The sequence below is a fragment of the Pimephales promelas genome, chromosome 8 (assembly GCF_988280905.1).
Source record: "Pimephales promelas chromosome 8, fPimPro1.hap1.1, whole genome shotgun sequence".
Taxonomy (NCBI): Eukaryota; Metazoa; Chordata; class Actinopteri; order Cypriniformes; family Leuciscidae; genus Pimephales; species Pimephales promelas.
The window spans coordinates 9048052-9068339 of NC_142776.1; the positions used below are offsets into that span (position 1 = coordinate 9048052).

A 20288-nucleotide genomic window follows, 5' to 3' on the forward strand; every position below is an offset into this window, starting at 1 on the left:
ATTAAATGAGTGTATTTATACATTTATAGGGTACAGAAAGTAGTGTATATAGAAAAGTAGAAACATTTTGTATAAACAAATGTGTTAACCACTGTTTATATATATATATATATATATATATATATATATATATATATATATATATATATATATACAAACTTATTACACCTGGAAAAACAAATTGATCTCAAATGGCTTTTGATTTCCTTTAAGTAAACAGTTTTGGCCCTTATTTTTTTTTGAAAAGTCCTTTAAGAACAAGGAAGAGTAAAGTAAACATATCTCTTTTTACAGCCCTTTTTGAGATTGAAATTATCCTATATTATGAAATGTATATAAAAAAGACATATCGAGCCATCTTAGCATGACATATGTAGGAGCTTTCAGTGGTTCACTGGCTGCAGGATCAGTTTCTTCCTCATGGCAACTTCATGGACAGGCATTTGTGCGCATTTGATCCCCTTACTGCTAACGTCATTATTCACACAAATCAGGATCGTTGGGATGTCTGTACCCCTGGGGACAAAAAAAAAATCAATAAATACTTTTTTTTTTTTTAAATAGTAGCCTACCGGTATATATATTTCAGATTTTGTGAATGTTATTGATTTCAGTACAGTGTACACATTATTTTCCTTTATAATTTTCTCTACTTCGTATACTCAAATGTTCATTATGAACATAAAAGTGCTGCATGAAATCTTTGTTACAAACTTACAGTGGACAATGTTTCTCTAGGTTTTGGCAGAGAGACTGAATAAACCAGGAGCCCTCTTCTGGCTTTCTATAAGAATAGTGACCGTCAGTGGTTGACCGGGCAATGAGGAAATCCGTGTCAGCTGGGATTGTGACATCAAAATCATCACCACCATCCACCTCCATCTCTGACTCTCCATCTTCTGGAGCGTCCGCTTGGACTTTCACACGATGTTGATTTTTACTCCCTCGACATGCCTGTATAAAAAACAGTTTGGGCTTGCCGGCTAGTCTTTGGCAAGTGAAAGGCTCCCGTATTTCATCAACAGAAACAACATCACCATCGGTTCCACAGACTCCTTCTTTGTTGCCGTGGGAGAGGACACAGCATACAAAGCAGTCTCCATCTACTGTTTTCCCCAGGTCTGTGAGGAGATTCTTCATTTCATCTGCAGTTTTATTTTTGTGCACCTCCACCTTAAACCCCAGCCAGCGGAAAACTTTGTCAAGGTAATCTGGGGTTGAAAAGAGAAAATAATCAACTCAATATATTCATTGATATAAAAAATGATAAATAAATAATATTTATAAAAATGGTCAAATAAATATTATAATTTAATAAAAAAAATGAAAAAGTATATAAATATTTAGAATTATTAAAACAAATCAAACTATTTTCTTTTCTGAATTATTTTCTTATATTTTCCTTTACACAATAAGAGTAGATAATCCTGGCATGGTCTTTTCCTGGCATTGACAATTTAAAGCTGTTATTGATACTTGCGGCATCAATACTTTAAAAAACGTTTTACTGCACACCTTTAAGCCAATCAGAATCAAGTATTTAGACAGACCACCATGGTGTAACTTAAAATAGTGGTTACACTTTATTTTTAAGATGTCCTTGTTGTTACAGTGTAATATACATTTAAGTACCAAGTAATATTAACTAACAACAGATAAAGGTTGGTTTACGATAGGTGTAGGTTTACGATAAAGGTTGTGTATATGGTTAGTTGCATGTAATCATGCATAATGTATAGTTAGTACTATAGTAACTACATGTAACGTGTAACAAGGACACCGTAAATTAAATGTTACCAAAATATCTAATGCTAAATATCTAAATACAATGCAAAAATATTTAAAAAACAAACTTTGGTCCTTATCTGATCCGCTTCTTTCCTTCATGGTCGTAAAATGTACATTATTGAAGATTACGCAGATACCACGTGGAATTTGTGATATTTTGTATTGAGAGACCTGAAATAAAAGCACATACGCACACATCAGTGGGCAGTGGCAGAAAACATACTTGAGTGCATCATCTACATTAATTTTAATATGAGCATCACCTGTATTTACATCACCTGTACTGGGGCATCAAAAATGGCATGATCCTTTAATGTTGGACATATTTCCAAAATACTATCATTCCATAAAAGGTCTATGAAATTGCGACAAGTTTCCTCCCCCTTTCCGATGAGTTTGTCAAGTAGGTTGATGATTTTCTTTTGTCTTTCAGAAATATCTGTGAGGTTCATATATTCACGTTGAGTAATAAGTTTAGCCTGTTGCACATTCTGCAAGATGAATTCGGCATCTACAGATAAAGTATCTATGAGGAAGACTTTATGTTTGACAATTCTCTGAAGATATTTTTTGTCCATTTTACAAAATCAACACTGATGAACTGGAGAGAAGAAGAACATAAATAGATGTTAGTTTATGAAATTGAGTAAGCCAACAGTAAATTGTTCATATTCACTTCAAAGCAAAGAAATGCTAAACAAAAATACAAAGAGTTAATAACCTAATAATGGCCATTAGCTCTGAAAAGGACAAAGTGAAATAAAACCTCTCTGTTCAATACATTATTAACTATAAGTAACACAAACCAGGCAAGAGGCAGCTTGTGCATGCGAGTTTAAAAAGGACGTTCACAAGGAAACAAATTCATAGCGTACAGGTGAGCAAAAAGTTCACTATTATATATTTTAAGTAGATTAATCTATAGTACGATGTAAATATGCTAAATACAATACTTATTTGACAATTGCTATAATAGCGTGTTTATAACATTAATATTAAACCGTTCGGTTCAAGATTATCTGACGAGACGAATAAAATAAATGTGCTTAGTAAGTTATGCTTTGCTTTCATTTTCCCTTTATTACAACAGGGTAGCAGCTAACTTAGGCTAATACTGTAGCTTCAGCTATTCATTTGCACTACTTTGTTGCATCACATTTATACAAAATGTACAAATCCAAACATCGATCTAACGTTATCTAATTTGCAATAATATATATTAGCAAAGACGTTTGGAGGTAACTTATTTGTAATTTATAAAACACCGACCTTCTTGTCAGATAATAGTTTCCCTCACAGAACTCATCACGAAGGCGCGCAAATAATGTGAATGAGGGTGTGGTTGCCAGATATTCTGGGTTGCCTAGTCTTCTGTTGGGTCGACCTATGCGAATAATCCATAAAAATGTACCACCCTTTAACTAACCTTTGACTAAATATTGATAGTGAGCCTCAGGAAGTCAAGCCACATTATGTATGAGTAGTTTTATTTTGTATTCAGTTTTGCGGGGCACAGGTTACTTTTTTTGTGCTGAATCCTTGTTAGCCTGCTACTTTCCATGCTAGGTTAATCTATTCACTTCTAAAAATTCTCTCAAAGAAGATAATGTAGTTGAAAATAAAAAGGAATATGGTGTAGATGATCACTGATATTTATTTATTATTTATTTATTTATTTATTTTTTTGTCTCCACAACCAGGGTTTTATACAGTGAACTGTTATGGATGTGGATAGCATTGGTAAGTTTGTTCCCTGTTACTTCCCTGTTTCATTCAGGATGAAAATGGCAGAAAATGTCTGTGTAAGGTGTGTTAAGAATAATAAATAATGCTGAATACGACCTGTAAATAATAATGTATTTATTTGTTAATTATTATAGAATATATATATATATATATATATATATATATATATATATATATATATATATATATATACTGTATATATTGTGCGTGTTTAGAATGGAATCTCTTTCTCTGTGGGCCAATGCAATAATATATTGAACATTAAGTACATTTATTGATCAAAATTCCATCAATTTGTTATTTAACAAATAAAAAAAGTTTTAAAACTTTTATTTTATTTTTTACTGATTAATGTATCTCTCCCACAAAAGGTCTGAATGAGGTTCGTCCTGCAGTGTATCGAGCTGCTCTAAAGCTTCGCTCATTACAAAAACTATGTCAGAGTAAGTTTTTCTGTGTTTAATTTTCTATGTGAATGCAGTAGGATGCTTTTATATAATAATATATAATCTCACACACTTACTATCTCACTTCTTTTTTTCAAACTGCAGTGCACCTGGTGTCACTGGAGGATTTGCGCCCAGTTTTAAATACTTTATGTTCTGGGGAATCAATGATAAGTCTTGCTCAAGAAGATGTAGAGCAGCTTCTAGAAGAGTTATTCCAGAGCATTTCACATGAACTTCCTGGTCAGGCAGTACCTGAAGCCACAGATCAAACCACGAGGCTTCTCTTTAAACTGTTTGACAGGTGAGGAGTGACTATGATTCAACATTATATAGGTCTATTTCTGTATTTATGCATGTGTGATTTAACTTTGCTTTCTTTTAGAGAGCAAACCGGGGTTATTCTGCTCAGGTCTGTGGAGGCCGCGCTGATCACCCTCTGTGGAGACACTCTCTCAGCTAAACAGAAGGGTCTGTTCACTTGATTTTTATCACTTATTCTGATTCTGTCTATAGCTTTCAGAATGTATTATTGTGTCTCTGCAGCTCTGTTCCGACTGGCTGAGAGCTACAGTGGGAATAAGGAGAGCAACAGGGGCTCCATCAGTCAAAGTGCACTCAGAGTCCTGCTGGAAGACCTCAGCCAGGTGAGAAAAGCAATAGCTTGATCCAATTAATAAGAGCCACTTCTAACAAATACAGCACATTTCTAAATTAAAACATCTGGTTAAGGTTCCTGCAGTGGTTCAAGAAAACCATGTGTTTGGCCTTGCTGAAACTGCAGTGTCCTCCTGCTTCAAAGGGGTATTGTACATTCTCCTAACATATTACACACACACACACACACATATACTGTATGTAAGCAATAAGGTACGAGAGGCTGTGCTGTATCGTGAATAAGTAACGGCTGAAGGGCGTTATTGGGCATGACACCAAGTGGAGTCGTTACTTATTCACGATACAGCACTTGCCTCAAGTACCTTATTGCTTTTAAAAAAAACGGTTACCACACAATAAAAATATTAAAGTAAAAAAAAAATGCATTACTGCAACTTTCATGAAGTAAAACCACCAAAAGTCTTCCTTTGTTGAAAAAAAAACAATTATTTCATAATGGGATTTCCCCCGCACTTTCAATGATTTTACTTCAATGAAAGTATTTTTTTTTTTGCAATTTCTTTGACTGAAAGATCAAAAAATAATTTTTTACAGCCATTTTTTTAAATCATATTTACCAGGAGTGCCATTAATTATGACCACAACTGTATATATGTATACGCACAACTGTATATACACGTATATCAAACCAAAAATTATTAGGACACCAGATACACTTTGACCTGTACCTGTTTTGCTTAAGTTTTTTTTTTTTTACTTTAATTTCTAATGCGACCTTTTTACATCCCTGACTGAAACTTTTTTAGCATTGTTTGGTAATTGGTTGACCTAAATTGGTATTATCTAATTGTGTACTTAAATTCAACAGCTGACAGCTATTCAACCTAATTCATTTGTGAGACAGACTAACAGAATTAGGGCCAAAACCAGTGAAATATGAGTTCTTGTAATATTTTATTACCAATTCCTATAAACTGAGATAATGTGAGAAATTTTGAAGGTGTCTGAATCAATCTTGGTTTGACTATACACAGAATATATACATGCAAATATAATGCCTTTATTTTAGAAAGGTGGTCCCTCACAAGAGGACCATATTTTTGCTAAGCTGTGGCATCAAAAAGTTTGAAAATCCCTGTTGAGCAGATTTCTTTCATTCAAAGCAATTTACAATACATGTTCCCTTTTATGTATTTGAAGGTACAGCCCTTAGTAGTTTTAGATTGTTGTAGATTTTCAGAAAATCAGGGTTTTTTCTCTCTCTCTCTCTCTCTCAGGTAATCCGAGCAGAAGTCACTGAAGAGCATTTTATTGGCTGGCTACAGTCAGAACCCCGTCTGCTGTTATGGCTGTCCACTCTTTACAGGATTTCAGTGAGTGAGGCTGTACAACACAGAGTCCACTGCCATGTCTGTAAAGCCTTTCCGATCACTGGCCTCAGGTGGGTTTTATAATATTAGTGCTATACATCCTTGCAAAGTTTGAAACTGGTTTACTGGCCCACAGCTCTGGTTGCAATGTTTATGTTTCAGGGTTATTATCCTTTACTAAAACAAAAATTGAAACAAATTAAATGAAACCTAAATAGCAATACTAAAAAAAGACAAAAATACATAGCAAAATGACCAAAAATGTAACTCAAATTAAAACTGATACTACCACTAAAATAACACTGGAATGATTGTATTAGGGCTGACATGCGTGCTGTCTGGTAGATGAAATGGATAGTGACCTGGCATGACCGTCTCTTCTCATAGGTATCGCTGTCTGAAATGCCTGAATGTACACCTCTGCCAAAGCTGCTTTCTGACTGAGAGACGCACCCGGAAACACAAGCCATCCCATCCTGTACTGGAATATTGCACTCAGGTGTATTACCATGCATAATGTTTTACATACTGTGGATGTATTAAGTAGGGATGTCAAGTTTTATGCCTTAAAGCTGCAGTCCGGAGCTTTTTTTGGGTTAAAGATAATCCAAAATACATATTTGAGCAAATACATAACCAGCCAGCATTCAAAACTCTCTGCTTGCCTTAGCTCGATTCAAAGCAGTAAGCTTGTTATAATTGTTATAAAACTTCAGTGGTACTGATGGATTTCCGCGGCAGATTCGAGCATGTCTTTGCGTCATTACGTCACATCTGTACACATAAAGAAGGAGTCTCGGCTAGTAGGCTATATTGCGTGTGAGGATGTTGGAGGTGGAGATTTATAGCCTTTTCTCACAGCACTTGATATAAGTAAACTTATCAATGGATGGCGGATCCAGAAAGGTTCAAATGATAATCACCAGTGACAACATAGTCACATATTCTGTAAAATGTAAAAGACTACGTTCGGACTTCGGAGTGTCTAACTTACGGAAAAAAGAGACTGCAACCATGTGTTAGCTCTCTAAAATGACTAAAAATGACTAACAAGTTCAAGGATACATATCGGAAGGACACATGTAGTCACGCAAAACTGACGTTGTTAACATTAACAATTTGAGAACAAAGTATAATTTGCACGGTTTTGCGTGATATGATAAGCACTTTTTAGATTTAATCAGCACGATTTACTCCAATGTCAGAATCAGAACAAAAGTGGATGTTACTTAGCCTACTTGTTCAGATGACATTTTCCAGTGAAGTTTATTATGTTGGTCAAACTTCCAAAAAGAATAATCTGTGATTCTGAATGCCAGCATCCACACCGGCGCGGTGACTGACAGCCGCACATTCTCCTCAAACATTGTGTTCATCCGCGCTGTGTCGCGTCGAAGTACACGTGAAGTTGATAATTCCGCGAATAACTGCAATTGCAGATTTCGAACAGAGATGGCGACAAAGAGGAAAAACTGCGGACTGCAGCTTTAATTTGCTGTGAGTAATTGAAATAATTGAATATAGTTTTTATTGTTTTATTTTTCATTTATTTAGACAAAATATTTTAGAATTTTTAGGCATTTATCAATTATATCATTATCGAACAAAATATAGTTTAAATAACACATACTCTTTTAATTATGCCTTATATAATGTGTTATGGTTTGTTCAGCCATCATGGAAGGAGTCAATAGCATCACTGGCCTCCAGCGCTCGACATGCTTTGGTGCCTCGACACACCCGGAGAGAAGCAGAGAGGAAGAGAGCCCTGAGAACAGGGTCTAGGTACACATTTTATGTGTGGTTTGTGTTGGAAAGAAATCAAACCTTTAAACTGTGAATGATTTTTAAAGGGATACTCCACAATTTTTTTTTCATATTAAACTCTGTTATTCCCTTAACTAAGATGAGTTGATACATACCTCTGTCGTCTCAGTGCGTGCACTCAATCGCTTTGGCGCGCGGGACTCTTTGTTAGCACTTAACTAGCCCAGTTCATTCAATATGTATAATAATCTCTTAAATATGATTAAAAGAAAAAATTGAATTAGATTAATCAGAGTTTATTTGAAACCTACCTCTCCCATGCATGCAAACACAATGCTGAAAGATAAGAGGAGATGCAAGGATGAAAATTAAGAAAATTAAAGGGGAAGATGCACACATACAGTGAGGAAAATAAGTATTTGAACACCCTGCTATTTTGCAAGTTCTCCCACTTAGGAGGGGTCTGAAATTGTCATCGTAGGTGCATGTCCACTGTGAGAGACATAATCTAAAAATAATATTTCACTGTATACTATGACAGTCACTGCAGGTATAGCTACATACTTTTTTGTGTAATTCTGTATATTAAACGTGTAGAATACTTCCCATACCTGTGGTATATGTTTGTGTCTGCAGTGCCCCCTCTCCAGTACTGCAGTTTGTGGAAGACCCAGACATGCATAATGCTCCTGAAACAAGTCTGACTGCCAGTGCCACCCCTGCTGCGGTTACAGTGCAGTCTAAAGCCCTGCAGACGGAAGAGATCGAGATTCCTCAGGTAACTTACCTGCAGTCAGTGAGCTCCCATTCCAATACAGCATTGCAAAAATACACATAAGATATAAATAAAATATTTAGGCTTTTATAAAGTCTTTTTTTTTCTTGTGATTTCAACAAAAGTTGTATTTAGTGGTGGCCAAAAGCGATAGGCCTAGGAAAATTGACCACATTTATTTAAATATGTTAAAAATTATTATTAAATTTAGTTTAAAAAAATATTAAGGATTTTGTAAGCATATTGCATAGTTGTGCTTGGAGTCCATTTTTTTTTAATTTGTGATAATGTAATGAAAAATACCAATTGTTTGGTATTGTGTGGACACAGTTCAGATCCTTCTTTTGACAAGTAGGCCGACGAAGAAATTATGAACACATGCAAAAGCAAGAGAGATCCAACGAAATATTAAAAACGGATTATGTTGTAGTTTGTCTATGCTTTTTCCTGCGAGTTTTTTGTTTTTCTTTTTTGCATAGCAAAAATGATAAATGTACCTGCCTTTTTGCCCAAAAATATTGTCAGATAAATAACTTAAGCAAGTTTAGTATTTTGTTCTGCCCTCATATTTAAAAAAAAATATATATATTTTCCTCATATTTAGAAGTTAATCGAACTTGTAGGGAACACAACAACATGAACAACATGTTTACTGATCAATGTTTACATGTGAATTAAAGCCTAAATTCAATCGGTTCATTATAAAAATTGATCAAGTGTCTTTACAACATTTCAATTCATATGGATTAGTTTTACGATTTCTTTATAACATTTTTGAAGCATCAAAGTGTCAGTTGCATAGCTATCTTTGGAGGGATTGAAAGTTCTCAGATTTCATCAAAAATATCTTCATTCGTGTTCCGAAGATGAACGAAAGTCTTACGTGTTTGGAATGACACGAGGGTGAGTAATTAATGACAGAATTTCTGGGTAATCTATCCCTTTAATCTTTAAAGGGGTATTATGTAGAATTCAGAAAGCCTTGTTATTAGAGACACTGGTGGCCATAAAGTGAACTGCAGCCAGCAACTTACTGCTTGTGAACACAATTTATAGTGATGCAAGTGAACACCAATGGTAATAGTTACACACCAATAGTAAACGACAAAAACAAATCCTGCTCTACATTTTTTTCTCATTCTAGAAGCTGCTTCACTCTTCCATCACAACAGGGACGAAAATGTCAAATTTAAGAAAAAATGAATGGGAGAAAATGCTCGCTGCACTCTGGAGATTGTCATAATGCTGAATGATCACCCTGTGAATATTTTTTTATGTTTATGATGTTATAGAGAGACACAACTGATCTCCAAAAAGACCTCAGTGTTACCCAGAAGGCCATGAGGGATCTGCAGAGAGATAAATGGTGGGCCTTTTTTCAAAGTAAAACTTTGATTATAGAAAAGACATGACAGTCTTTTGTGCCGTGTGTGCATATGTTTGAACGTGTGTATGTTCATGTTAAATAACTGCATTTTTGTGTGCAGGCTCCTGGAGAAAGAGTTTCAGGTGTGGAGAGTTGCAGCCCAGTCAGAGCATGATTCACTGGAGGACAAATGCACTGAGCTGAAGACCATGATGGAGACGCTCAACCAAAATAATCAGCATCTGGAGGACGAACTGGACAGAGTCAGACATGTGAGAAGTGACATAAGGAGGGCATTTAGGCCTAAATATAAGATATATGTATTTAAATTCCATCTTTGAATTGCACAGTTTTAACTAATAAACTTGAAGGTCACCATGAAATCAATATTGGCGATTATTATTTTGATGGAATATTGCAGTATTTACTGTATTATAAATGATGTATCCATGCACATCATTTAATACAAAAAAAATCTCTTCTTTTCTGATGACGTTTGAGGGTGGAACAACCTTTCACTCAAATAAGATTATAATACACTGTAGAAATAATTATATGATCAATAAGTTATGCATTGATCAACTCATCAAAATAAATTCTTTTTTTTTAAATAAATTATACAAAATCCAACTAATTTTCAGTCAGTTTAATGTAATTTGACATTCAAGTTGATTGTTCTTAAAAAATTAAGGCAACTTTTTTTTTTTTTTTTTTTTTTTCTACAGTGTAGTTAACTGTGCAATCCAAATGAACTTTAGTTGTAGGAAATATTTGTATTTATTTATGTAAAACATGAATGTAAAACAAGTTCTTTAAATGTCGTTTGCTGTCATTGTCACAGGTGTTGAGTCGTAGGGCTAGAGATGAACCCAGAATTGACTTTCATTCCCATTCAGACCTTCAACCAGAACATGATGACAGCATTAGTGAGAACAACTGGACACAACCAGGCTGTTTAAAACCTCATGACAGCTCCAGTGGAGAAGAGGAGATTGAGAAGGGGGGAGAAGGAGGAATAGAATTGGAGGAGGAGACTCTTTATGAGGTATCAGAAGACATCTCTACGAATCTAGATGACACAGATAGTGTTTTGAACCAGGATGTCCAGACAGCTTCGGGGCAGCAAGAGGACTTTGAGGAGGAGGGGCTACAGGAGGAACAGGAGGCACTGCTTGAAAGACAGGATCTTTCTTTATTCCATCAGTCCATGTCGGATTTAGCACTGGAAGAGCATTCCGGCTCAGACGAATCACAGATGGACGACGAGGAGGAACTTTGTGAGCTTGTACAGCAACTTAGAAATGAGCTTTCTCTATATACAACCACAGGTTTGTGGAGTCATTTTTATTATGCTTGCAACTTTGAAGCTTTGTTGTTGATCCTACAGAAAGTATTCTAATATGGTGGTTTTTGTGCTCAAGAAACATGAATTATTGTCAAAACTGTTGTGCTGCTTAATATGTTAGTGGAAACCATTGTACACTGCCATTTAACATTTTGGGGTAAGAAAAAAATCTTAAAAAATATATATAAATTAATACTTTTATTATGCAAGGGTGCATTAAATTGATTCTAGTGAGAGTAAAGACATTTATAATATTTCAATTTCAAATAAATGCTGTTATTTTGAACATTCTATTCATCAAAGAATCCTGAAGAAAATGCATCAAAGTTTCCATACAAATATTTAGCAGCAAACAATGTTTTCAACATTGATAATAAGAACAATTATTAATTGCACAAATAAGTATATATTCAGTATCATTTATCCAGATGATTTATCACATGATCCTTCAGAAATCATCTAATATGCTGATCTGCTGCTCTAGAAACATTTTTAAATTATTATTATCAATGTTGAAAACTGTTTTTTCTGCTTACCATTTTTTTCCAAACAATGAGACCATTCAAACATTTGCGATACGATTTTAAGAGAGAAATTAATACTTTCATTCATCAAAGATGCATTTATTGTGACAAAAGTGACAGTGAATACATTCATAATGTTATAAAAGATTTCTATTTATTGTTTTAATTCATTGATTTAATAATGAAAATAAATGCTGTTAATTAAAGTTTCTATAAGCTGGTTTCAACATTGATAATAATAATAATAAATGTTTCTTGAGCACTAAATAGGCATATTAGAATGATTGGATCATGTGACACTGAATGCTGTTGTTATGATGCTGAAAAATCATCACAGGAATAAATTATATTTTAATATATATACAAATAGAAAACAGTTTTTTTTAAAATTTGTAATAATTTTTCACAGTAGTACTATTTTCACTGTATTTTTGATTAAATAAATGGAGCCTTAGTAAGCAGAATAGATTAAGTAGAAAATATAAATGTGTGTTTGTGCTGTTTTTTGCATTCTCTCCATCAGGGTCTGTCTTTCTACAGAAGGAAATGCTAATGACGGCAGCAGAGGGAGTCAGAGACACAGTTTCTCATTTTGTCAACTCCGTGAGGACCACCAGTTTGGCATGATGGCAGCCAATTCCCTCACTTCCAACCAGTACAAGCCAATTTTACAAGCCAAAGTCTCATCCCATCACGAGGCTCATCATAAATTTCAATTTACCAGCTCAATTCACAATTTAATGCAATCTAAATCTAAATATAAAGAGGTTGCAACTCTTTTTCAAAATTTACTTTACTATTTATTTATATTGGTAATCTAAATGAGACATTGGTTAATAAGAGAGGCACCAGTATTGACATTCTGGATGATACTGATAACGCTATCATATTCTTGTTCCTTCATGAATATTTGATTTTTGATTTGACTGGTCAATTGCAATTCAGTGATCAAATTATTGACATAACATCTGTTGTCAAGGGCATTTCAGAAGCGTTCACTTTGCATTTGGGTCTGTCTGGGTTTATTTTTTTAGATGATGGTTGGCTGACCCTTAATTATAACATTCATCTATAGTTAATATGTGATTTTATAGGCTGTTTTTAATTGACTTTTAATACTAGACATTTTGGATCTTTTTTATTTATTTAAATAATGTCCTCATAATATATTTAGTTTGTTGGACAACAAATAAACATTATCCATTTTTATATTTTGCATTTAATACACAGTCATTTTTTATATTCTCATGTTATGCAAAACATATTCATACACATATTCATAGAGTGTTTTTATTTTATTTTAAAGTTGTCATGAACGTCATTGTTTTTGTTTTGTTTTGTTTCCTGGGGTGTTCTTGTACTTATAATGTTATGATTTTTACATCAATGATCATAATTTGGAAATAAAGGGCATTTTCCTTGTCCACTGATTTGGCTCTGTTTTAAGGGGCGTGTCTGCTGTGAGACTTCAGTGGTAACAGCCACTGCTGTGATTGGCTAACATGTTTGCATTTGAAATAGCTAAGTAAAATATATGTGGAACCTCTTTTAGCACATTTTTACTATTACAGCTCTCAAGGTTAACCAATCATGAAAAGTCAATTATAGCATTATATTCCGATCGTGGCATGAAAGGTTGCACTGATGACTATTGTAGCCAATCAAACATGTCGAGCGCATGAATAAAGTGATCTCCATTGTAACTTGATTTCAGCAATAATAATAATAATTTGTTACATTTATATAGCGCTTTTCCTGGGACCTCAAAGCGCTTCACATATGGAAGGGGAAATTTCCTCAACCACCACCAATGTGCAGCATTGGTGGTGGTGGATGATGCGACGGCAGCCATATTGTGCCAGAACGCTCACCACACACAAGCTCTACAGTACACACTAACGAAAGCATTTCATCTAACAGTACAAACATGTAAATAAGAGATTTGTTGATTATACCTGAGTTTTGTCAAGAGTCCTGAACTCAGTCACTGATAAACTTGTAAGTAACATAGACTTACGTGGCACTAAACTGGATCGAGCTACCAAACAATAAAAATGCTGTCGAAGATCACAAAATATTGTGCATTGCCTGGTTGTGGGAGAACACAGTCAGTGAATAAGCTTCCTTTGGACTCGAATTTTAGGAATGCGTGGTTGAACTTTATTTTTAAAAAAGTTCCAGCTTGCTTGGGTAAGACATTGCATGTTTGTTCGCTTCATTTCATCGCAGATTCCTTTATAAACAACACACAGTCTGGATTTGCAGACAGAATGATATTAAAAATTAGATTCTATATTGGATCCCACAGGAGTGGTGCAACACACTTATGTGAGTTAAAGGGTCACTTCACCCATTTGCATTAAGCTTTGTATCTTTAGAAACCCAGTCATATTTTTGAATGGTCATGGTTTATTCCCTTATTTTCCCCTGAGATGGGAGAAATAAGGATTTAAGTGTTTTATTTCCTGCTTATCGTGACGTAAAAATCGTCATTTTGCGTCACGATAAGCAGGAAGTCACATTTCATTGAAATGTCAACAGTTTTGTCATATGAGAACTTCATGATGAAGCACAGTTTTCCCATTCCTTTTAAGGAATACAATGCGGTAGTTAAAGCCATCCCTTCTGGGTTGATCCATCTAATTAGGAGTCATGTTCTTTTTAATAAAGTAAATACCCCATATCCTCAACCTACATTGTCTTTGAACGGCATTCAATTACTTGATAAAAAATGTAACAATAAATATATTCGTACAATATTGCAAAGTAAAAACAAAGTCGTTCCAAGAGGACATTTTTTTTGGAATTCACAGTTGGATGATATAAATTGGAAAAAAACATGGCTTTTACCTCATAAATTTTGCATTTCCAACAAGGTAAAAGAAGTGCATTTTAAAATCTTGCATAAAATTTATCCTGTAAATTCAATTATATCCAAATATATGGATGTTGATAGCTCCTGTTCTTTTTGTGGATGTGCTGATGAAACTTTTACTCATCTTTTCTTTCATTGTGATTCTACAAAGAAGTTAAATTATTTCATATTCCCTCCTCCCATGATGATTTATAACTTTTCTCTCAAGGATGTAATATGTTATTATGATAATAGTAAGGATCAATCTCTAATTCATGTGGTGAACTTTCTAATTTTATTGGGGAAATTTTTCATTCATAAGCAGAAATTCTTAGGCTTTCAACGCTCATTCCCTTTATTTTTAGTAGAACTTAAATTACTTTTCAATTCTCTTACCCTGATAGATAATAAGAAGTGTAATAGACTTATAGAGTGCTATGAAAATATATTTGGTAAGCTTCCCTGATATTATAGTGATTAATTTACCCAATATTTATTGGCTGTGTAAGAGGAATTTATTATTTATGTATTCTGTGGCTAGCTATTTTTATTGTATTTTTATTTATTTATTTATCTATTTTATTTAAATGAAATAATTGTAATGCGTATGTATGGATATGTTTGTGTGTGTGTATCTATTTTTTTTATGCTTATATTTTATAATGTGAGAAATTTGTTAACCTTTCTATTTCTGTTTGGTGTTTGAATGTATCTGACTAATTTTTGTAATTTACAATAAATTAAAAAAAAAAAAAAAAAAAATTGAAATGTCAACAGACTACAATGATTAGCTCATTATTATTCAAGGGTGTGGCACCCACTCACCCACAGGCCTATTACAGATCAGTGGGTGGGACTTCACTTGCAGAACCTGAAATCAATATTCGCCATCTTGTTTGGAAGCTAAGCTAACAAGCCCTGTGGAGATATGAAGTTATGATAATGGAAGAAACTAAACATGATATGGAAGAAGAGGGTTTTTGAAAGTCTGCTGCTTGAATCCGATGTTCGTGGCTATCTTTACGAGCTGCGGTATAGTTTAGAGCAGCTGAGGCTGATGGAGGAGCAGGAGACGCCCGGACTGGGTCGAGCTCGGCGGCCTGCTGTTGCCTGTACACTCGCTGCGTGTCACGGCCTACGGACACAGAGTCCGTCTGCTGCAGAGAATTTCAACGATGGCAATTTCTCCTGGAGGAAATCTCTGAATCAGACGAGCACACGGACGTTTGTGTTGTGAAGTTTCGCCTTCAGAACATCCAGGTATCATGCAGTCATTCACCATACAGAAATGAATACAAACGCGGAGTAATTCACTAACGTTAATGTGTTTACAAATGTAACGTGAACGGGGTTTAATGTTGTGGGAAGAAAGAGGCATGAACCGGCGAACATTTAAACATTTTAATAGTAAAATGAACAAATACAAAACGAAAGTAAGCCAGCGTTACACACAACAAAAACAAAACATAAAATCAGGCCTGTTTCTCTCTCGATCTGCCGTCGTCGCTCCCCATTTTATGCATTCGCTCCTTCTATTCGTGAGAGACGCACCGGCGCGCGCCTCACAGGTGTCTTTCATTATCACTCACGCCACCGGCCTCGCGCAGCGCGCCGTCCTCTTACATCCCTCGCCCTCGATCGTTCTGTTGGCCACAGCCAACTAACTAGACATTTTGTTTGAAATGAAATGAATTTCAAACTCTTACTCTTACTCTGGTAACAGCTAATCTTCTTCTTCTTTTTATTTGGCGGTTGGCAACTATTTCTTGTGCATTACCGTCACCACAGGACTGGAGTATGGCATAGGAGCTACTGTCTTATTCTTTACTATTATTAAAAACAAAATATACCAGCAATTTCATAGTTATTTATAAAAAAAATAAATAAAAAAAAAACTTTATTCCTATATCCTTTTTAAAAGGCCTGTACTTTTCAAAAAAGAAAATAATAGATCAAAATTCTCCCTTGAACTTCTGTCCAATAATGTTTTAGTTTCTAAAGACATTTTCTTTGCTTTCAACTCATTAACTAGTCTTTGCCTTGCTTCATTGTATTTCTGACAGTACATTATTACATGCTCTACGGTTTCAGGTATATTACTCTGGCAATACTCACAATTTCCATCTACATGCTTTTTTATTAAAAACATTGTACTATTCAACTTTGTATGACCCAACCTCATCCTAGTCAGCACAATTTCTTCCTGTCTTGATCTGGTTATGTGTGTTTCTTTTCCCACTCTCCCTTGTATCCTATATAGATGTCTTCCTGAGCACCCATTATCCCAGATATGTTGCCACTTTTTAATAGTTTTAGCCTTAATTATGCTTTTTATCTCTGCTTTACTGTATTTTACATCTATATCTATATTGTTTTTATCTGTTACTCTCTTTGCATGTTCATCAGCCATTTCGTTACCTTCCACTCCTATATGGGCTGGAACCCATACAAATGTCACCCTCCTTCCTGATGCTTGTATTCCATTTGCTAGCTGTAAAATTTCAACCAAAATATCTTCCCTTGAATCAGACCGATAGTTCTGAATACTGTACATTGCTGAACTTGAATCAGAGGCAATTACTGCCTGCAGACAATTGTTAGACTCTAGCCACAAGAGTGCTAACCATATGGCAACCAGTTCAGCAGTATACACTGCTAGGTCATCATTTATCCTTTTTGCCATTTCTATGCCCATCTCAGGAATTACATAGGCTACCCCTACTCTCTTCTCAGTGTTTTTAGATGCATCTGTAAAAATCTTTACACACTCTTTGTATTTTCCTGTTATATAGTTGCTTACCCCATACTTATCCACTCCATCTTTCTTCTTTACTTCCAATAGTTCTAAATCAACATTCAATTCTTGTAACATCCACGAAGGCACGATTGGATATGACACTGTTGGGCAGATGTTCAAAGATCCAATTCCCATGTTATTCACCTTATCTTTTATGACCCACCCATAACTTTTGATTTTCATACTTTCTTTTTCCTGACATTCCCTTAATACTATTTGAGACATGTGGTTCTCTTTATGCCCCCTGATATTTGCCCAGTATACCAGTGCTAGCTGGTCCCTCCTCAATTGCAGTGGCATCTCACCCACTTCTACTTGCATTGCAGCTATTGGAGAAGTTCTTATTGCACCACTAATTATCCTCATTGCTTGATTTTGCAAACCATCAAGTTTGTTTAAGCTTGTTTTGGAGGCAGATCCATATGCTATACAGCCGTAGTCAAACACTGATCTCATTAGACCTGTATAGATGGTTGGTAACAGCTAATGTCAGCGTTGTAGACGGAAGAGTGTGTTTGCGTCTCTGTTTGCGCTGTTCCGGTGGGTGGGTTAGTGGGTGTGTCTTGCGGAGCTGTGCAATGTTGGGGAATTCTGGGAACTGTAGTTTTTTAACACAAAGGCGCCCCTTGGTTATTTTCTGTCTTTTCTCAGTCAAGAGGGCACCAAATTAAAAAATGATTTTACATTTCGACTACATATATGATCCACTTTCAATAAAGATTAATGTTGCAATGGGTGAAATGCTCCTTTAAATGTATTTTATTTGTGCTAGTATTGCATTGTTACAGATCGTCTGATGTCTACTGTGAAATCTCACGTTACATGATTAACGATAACTTACTGGTGTCACAGGCTGGAATATCCTTTCTATTTAAGGTGTTGTTGGTTCATTGTTCTGCGATTCGTCATCGTATTTGTATGTGTGTAAATCATTGCGATTGCCATTTTTCAACATTGGAAGTTTTCAAAATACCCCACGTGAACTGACAGGGGTCGAAACTCATTATAATATGCAAAACTGTTATCCAATCATAGCAGTGGGTGTTTACTTCCAAGTATTCAATCAATGCGATAAACCAGGGTATTGAATAGCCTTACTTATTCATTATGTTTTTTAAATGTAAAACCACACAAACGTCATAAGTTGACCTTAGACAACAGTATAGACCATTTTGCAAGATGTAAACAGCACTGGTCCAGAAAAAACATTTACTGTTTCAGTTTGTAACTGTTTTCTTTATTTCACATGTAAAGAAAAAATCTTAAAGATGTTTGTTTAACTTTTTGATTCAGTTTTATATGTTTGTATTTTATCCCAGTAAAAATCCCAGTATATTTTATGTAGTGTTAAAAAACTCAAACAGGAAGTGCTTCTGGACCAGTTTTGTTTACATCTTGCAAAATAGACTATAAAAAATGACCCCTTTAACATGGTTACTTATACAATTATATATATGTTGCATTACTGTTGAGTCCATATCATAAAAGTCTGTTTGCAAAGCCTGCGCCGAAATTGCGACTGGTTTACCAAAGAATCCACAGTGAAATGTACCGAATACAAACAAATAATGCTCAACTGAGACGTTCACATTGTTGAAAAAAACCCCAAAACAAACACATTCCTAGCATTAGGATCCTTTGGAAGGTAATGTTATTTTTAGTAAAGTGATCCCTGCTCTACTCTTCTCGTCATCTCACTCACAAACCAGTGGGCGGGGCCAAAGTTGCAATGTATATGTAGGTAGGGAAGTAGGTGATCGTCTATCACCTATCGATGACGTCACATAGGCACATTCCACAAGTCATTCTCTGGGCTTGGTTAGAATAAAAACGTTTTTTTTCTCAAACAAGGAAGATTTCAGTTCTCAATTCATGACCCCTTTAATCTGAATGTGAACATGTATTTGGTGTCAATTGTCATTCTTCACGATCAACATTTTGGTTTGTACAAAACAAACTAAGATCACAAAGAGGAAAGGTTTTGTCAAGTTTTTTATTGGTGTTATTTGTTGTTTTGGCAATATTTCCATGGGAACATAAGATGGCTGTAAAATAGCTCAGGGTTTAGATGACAAGTTCAAAAACCTGATGGTGCAGATCAATGATGGTATAGAAAAACACTCTGCTCTTATTTCAGTGACATTTCCCAAAATTAGAGCTCCCTCTACTGCAATATCCCCGTTCAATTAATCATAATAATTCATATCACAAGTGCCTCAATTATGCAGTCCCACACAGATGACAATGACATTTTAATTTTCAGAAGCTGAGATTTTCATAGAAACATTCATTTTAAGTAATCAGAAGCTTATTATAATGTCAAACATAGATGGCCGAGCATATAAAAGACTGCCTTATTAATAATCCGCTAGCTTGAGATCAATTTCATTGTTTGTCTCAGTTGAGAATTCTTTACCAAACCGTAGGGTTTGTGCAATGTTTCCCCTTTGCATAGTAAGTAAATGTTAACTGTTTATCCTTTGACATGCAGATACCTTGAAAAGCGCAGCAGGCTGTGTGGGCTCCGCCCCCAGTGCAATTACATCATGCAGCTCTCTGTTTGGCCAGTGATGGCATTCAGGTCAGGGCAGACCCTACAGTGCCCAGCCAGTTTACATTTTTTTAAGGGGAATTAAGCATATATGACAGTGGTGATTTCATCATGCAGCTGTATACGCTGCGAGCCTAATGGATTAATTTTTTTACGTTTTCATTTGGGTTTGTTTCATTAATACTACAGAAAGTGCCTGCAATATAACATGCTGAAATAACAAAAAAGAAAAACTGTAAAGTTATGCCTTGAAATGTTTGTCCGAAGAAGATATGGGTCCCTCTGATTAGCCCCTCGAAACACACATGGGCGTGTTCCCCACCAACTGGAACTTCAAATCA

The 20288-nt window shown here is 35.1% G+C and overlaps 2 protein-coding genes across 4 annotated transcripts; one reads left to right on the top strand and one right to left on the bottom strand.

Moving 5' to 3' along the window:
* Window positions 1–250: 250 nt before the first annotated feature.
* On the bottom strand, window positions 251–3156 carry casp20 (caspase 20, apoptosis-related cysteine peptidase). Its single transcript, XM_039689602.2, has 5 exons — window positions 3058–3156; window positions 2067–2389; window positions 1854–1959; window positions 719–1211; window positions 251–516 (listed from the first exon to the last, which is right to left on the bottom strand). The coding sequence occupies exons 2-5, from the start codon at window positions 2364–2366 to the stop codon at window positions 384–386; spliced, it is 1032 nt and encodes a 343-aa protein (XP_039545536.2). The 5' UTR covers window positions 2367–2389; window positions 3058–3156; the 3' UTR covers window positions 251–383.
* dytn (dystrotelin) lies at window positions 3073–13260 on the top strand. Of its 3 annotated transcripts, none has more exons than XM_039689601.2 (15): window positions 3073–3354; window positions 3489–3528; window positions 3906–3977; window positions 4086–4284; window positions 4366–4451; window positions 4527–4627; window positions 4713–4784; window positions 5876–6039; window positions 6356–6467; window positions 7641–7753; window positions 8372–8513; window positions 9803–9876; window positions 9998–10148; window positions 10718–11204; window positions 12269–13260. In XM_039689601.2, the coding sequence occupies exons 2-15, from the start codon at window positions 3510–3512 to the stop codon at window positions 12370–12372; spliced, it is 1896 nt and encodes a 631-aa protein (XP_039545535.2). In that variant the 5' UTR covers window positions 3073–3354; window positions 3489–3509; the 3' UTR covers window positions 12373–13260. The 3 variants fall into 3 exon arrangements, with proteins under 3 accessions (XP_039545535.2, XP_039545534.2, XP_088990002.1); XM_039689600.2 differs by having other exon boundaries at window positions 3074–3262; window positions 12269–13259; XM_089133876.1 differs by having other exon boundaries at window positions 3117–3195.
* Window positions 13261–20288: the final 7028 nt, after the last annotated feature.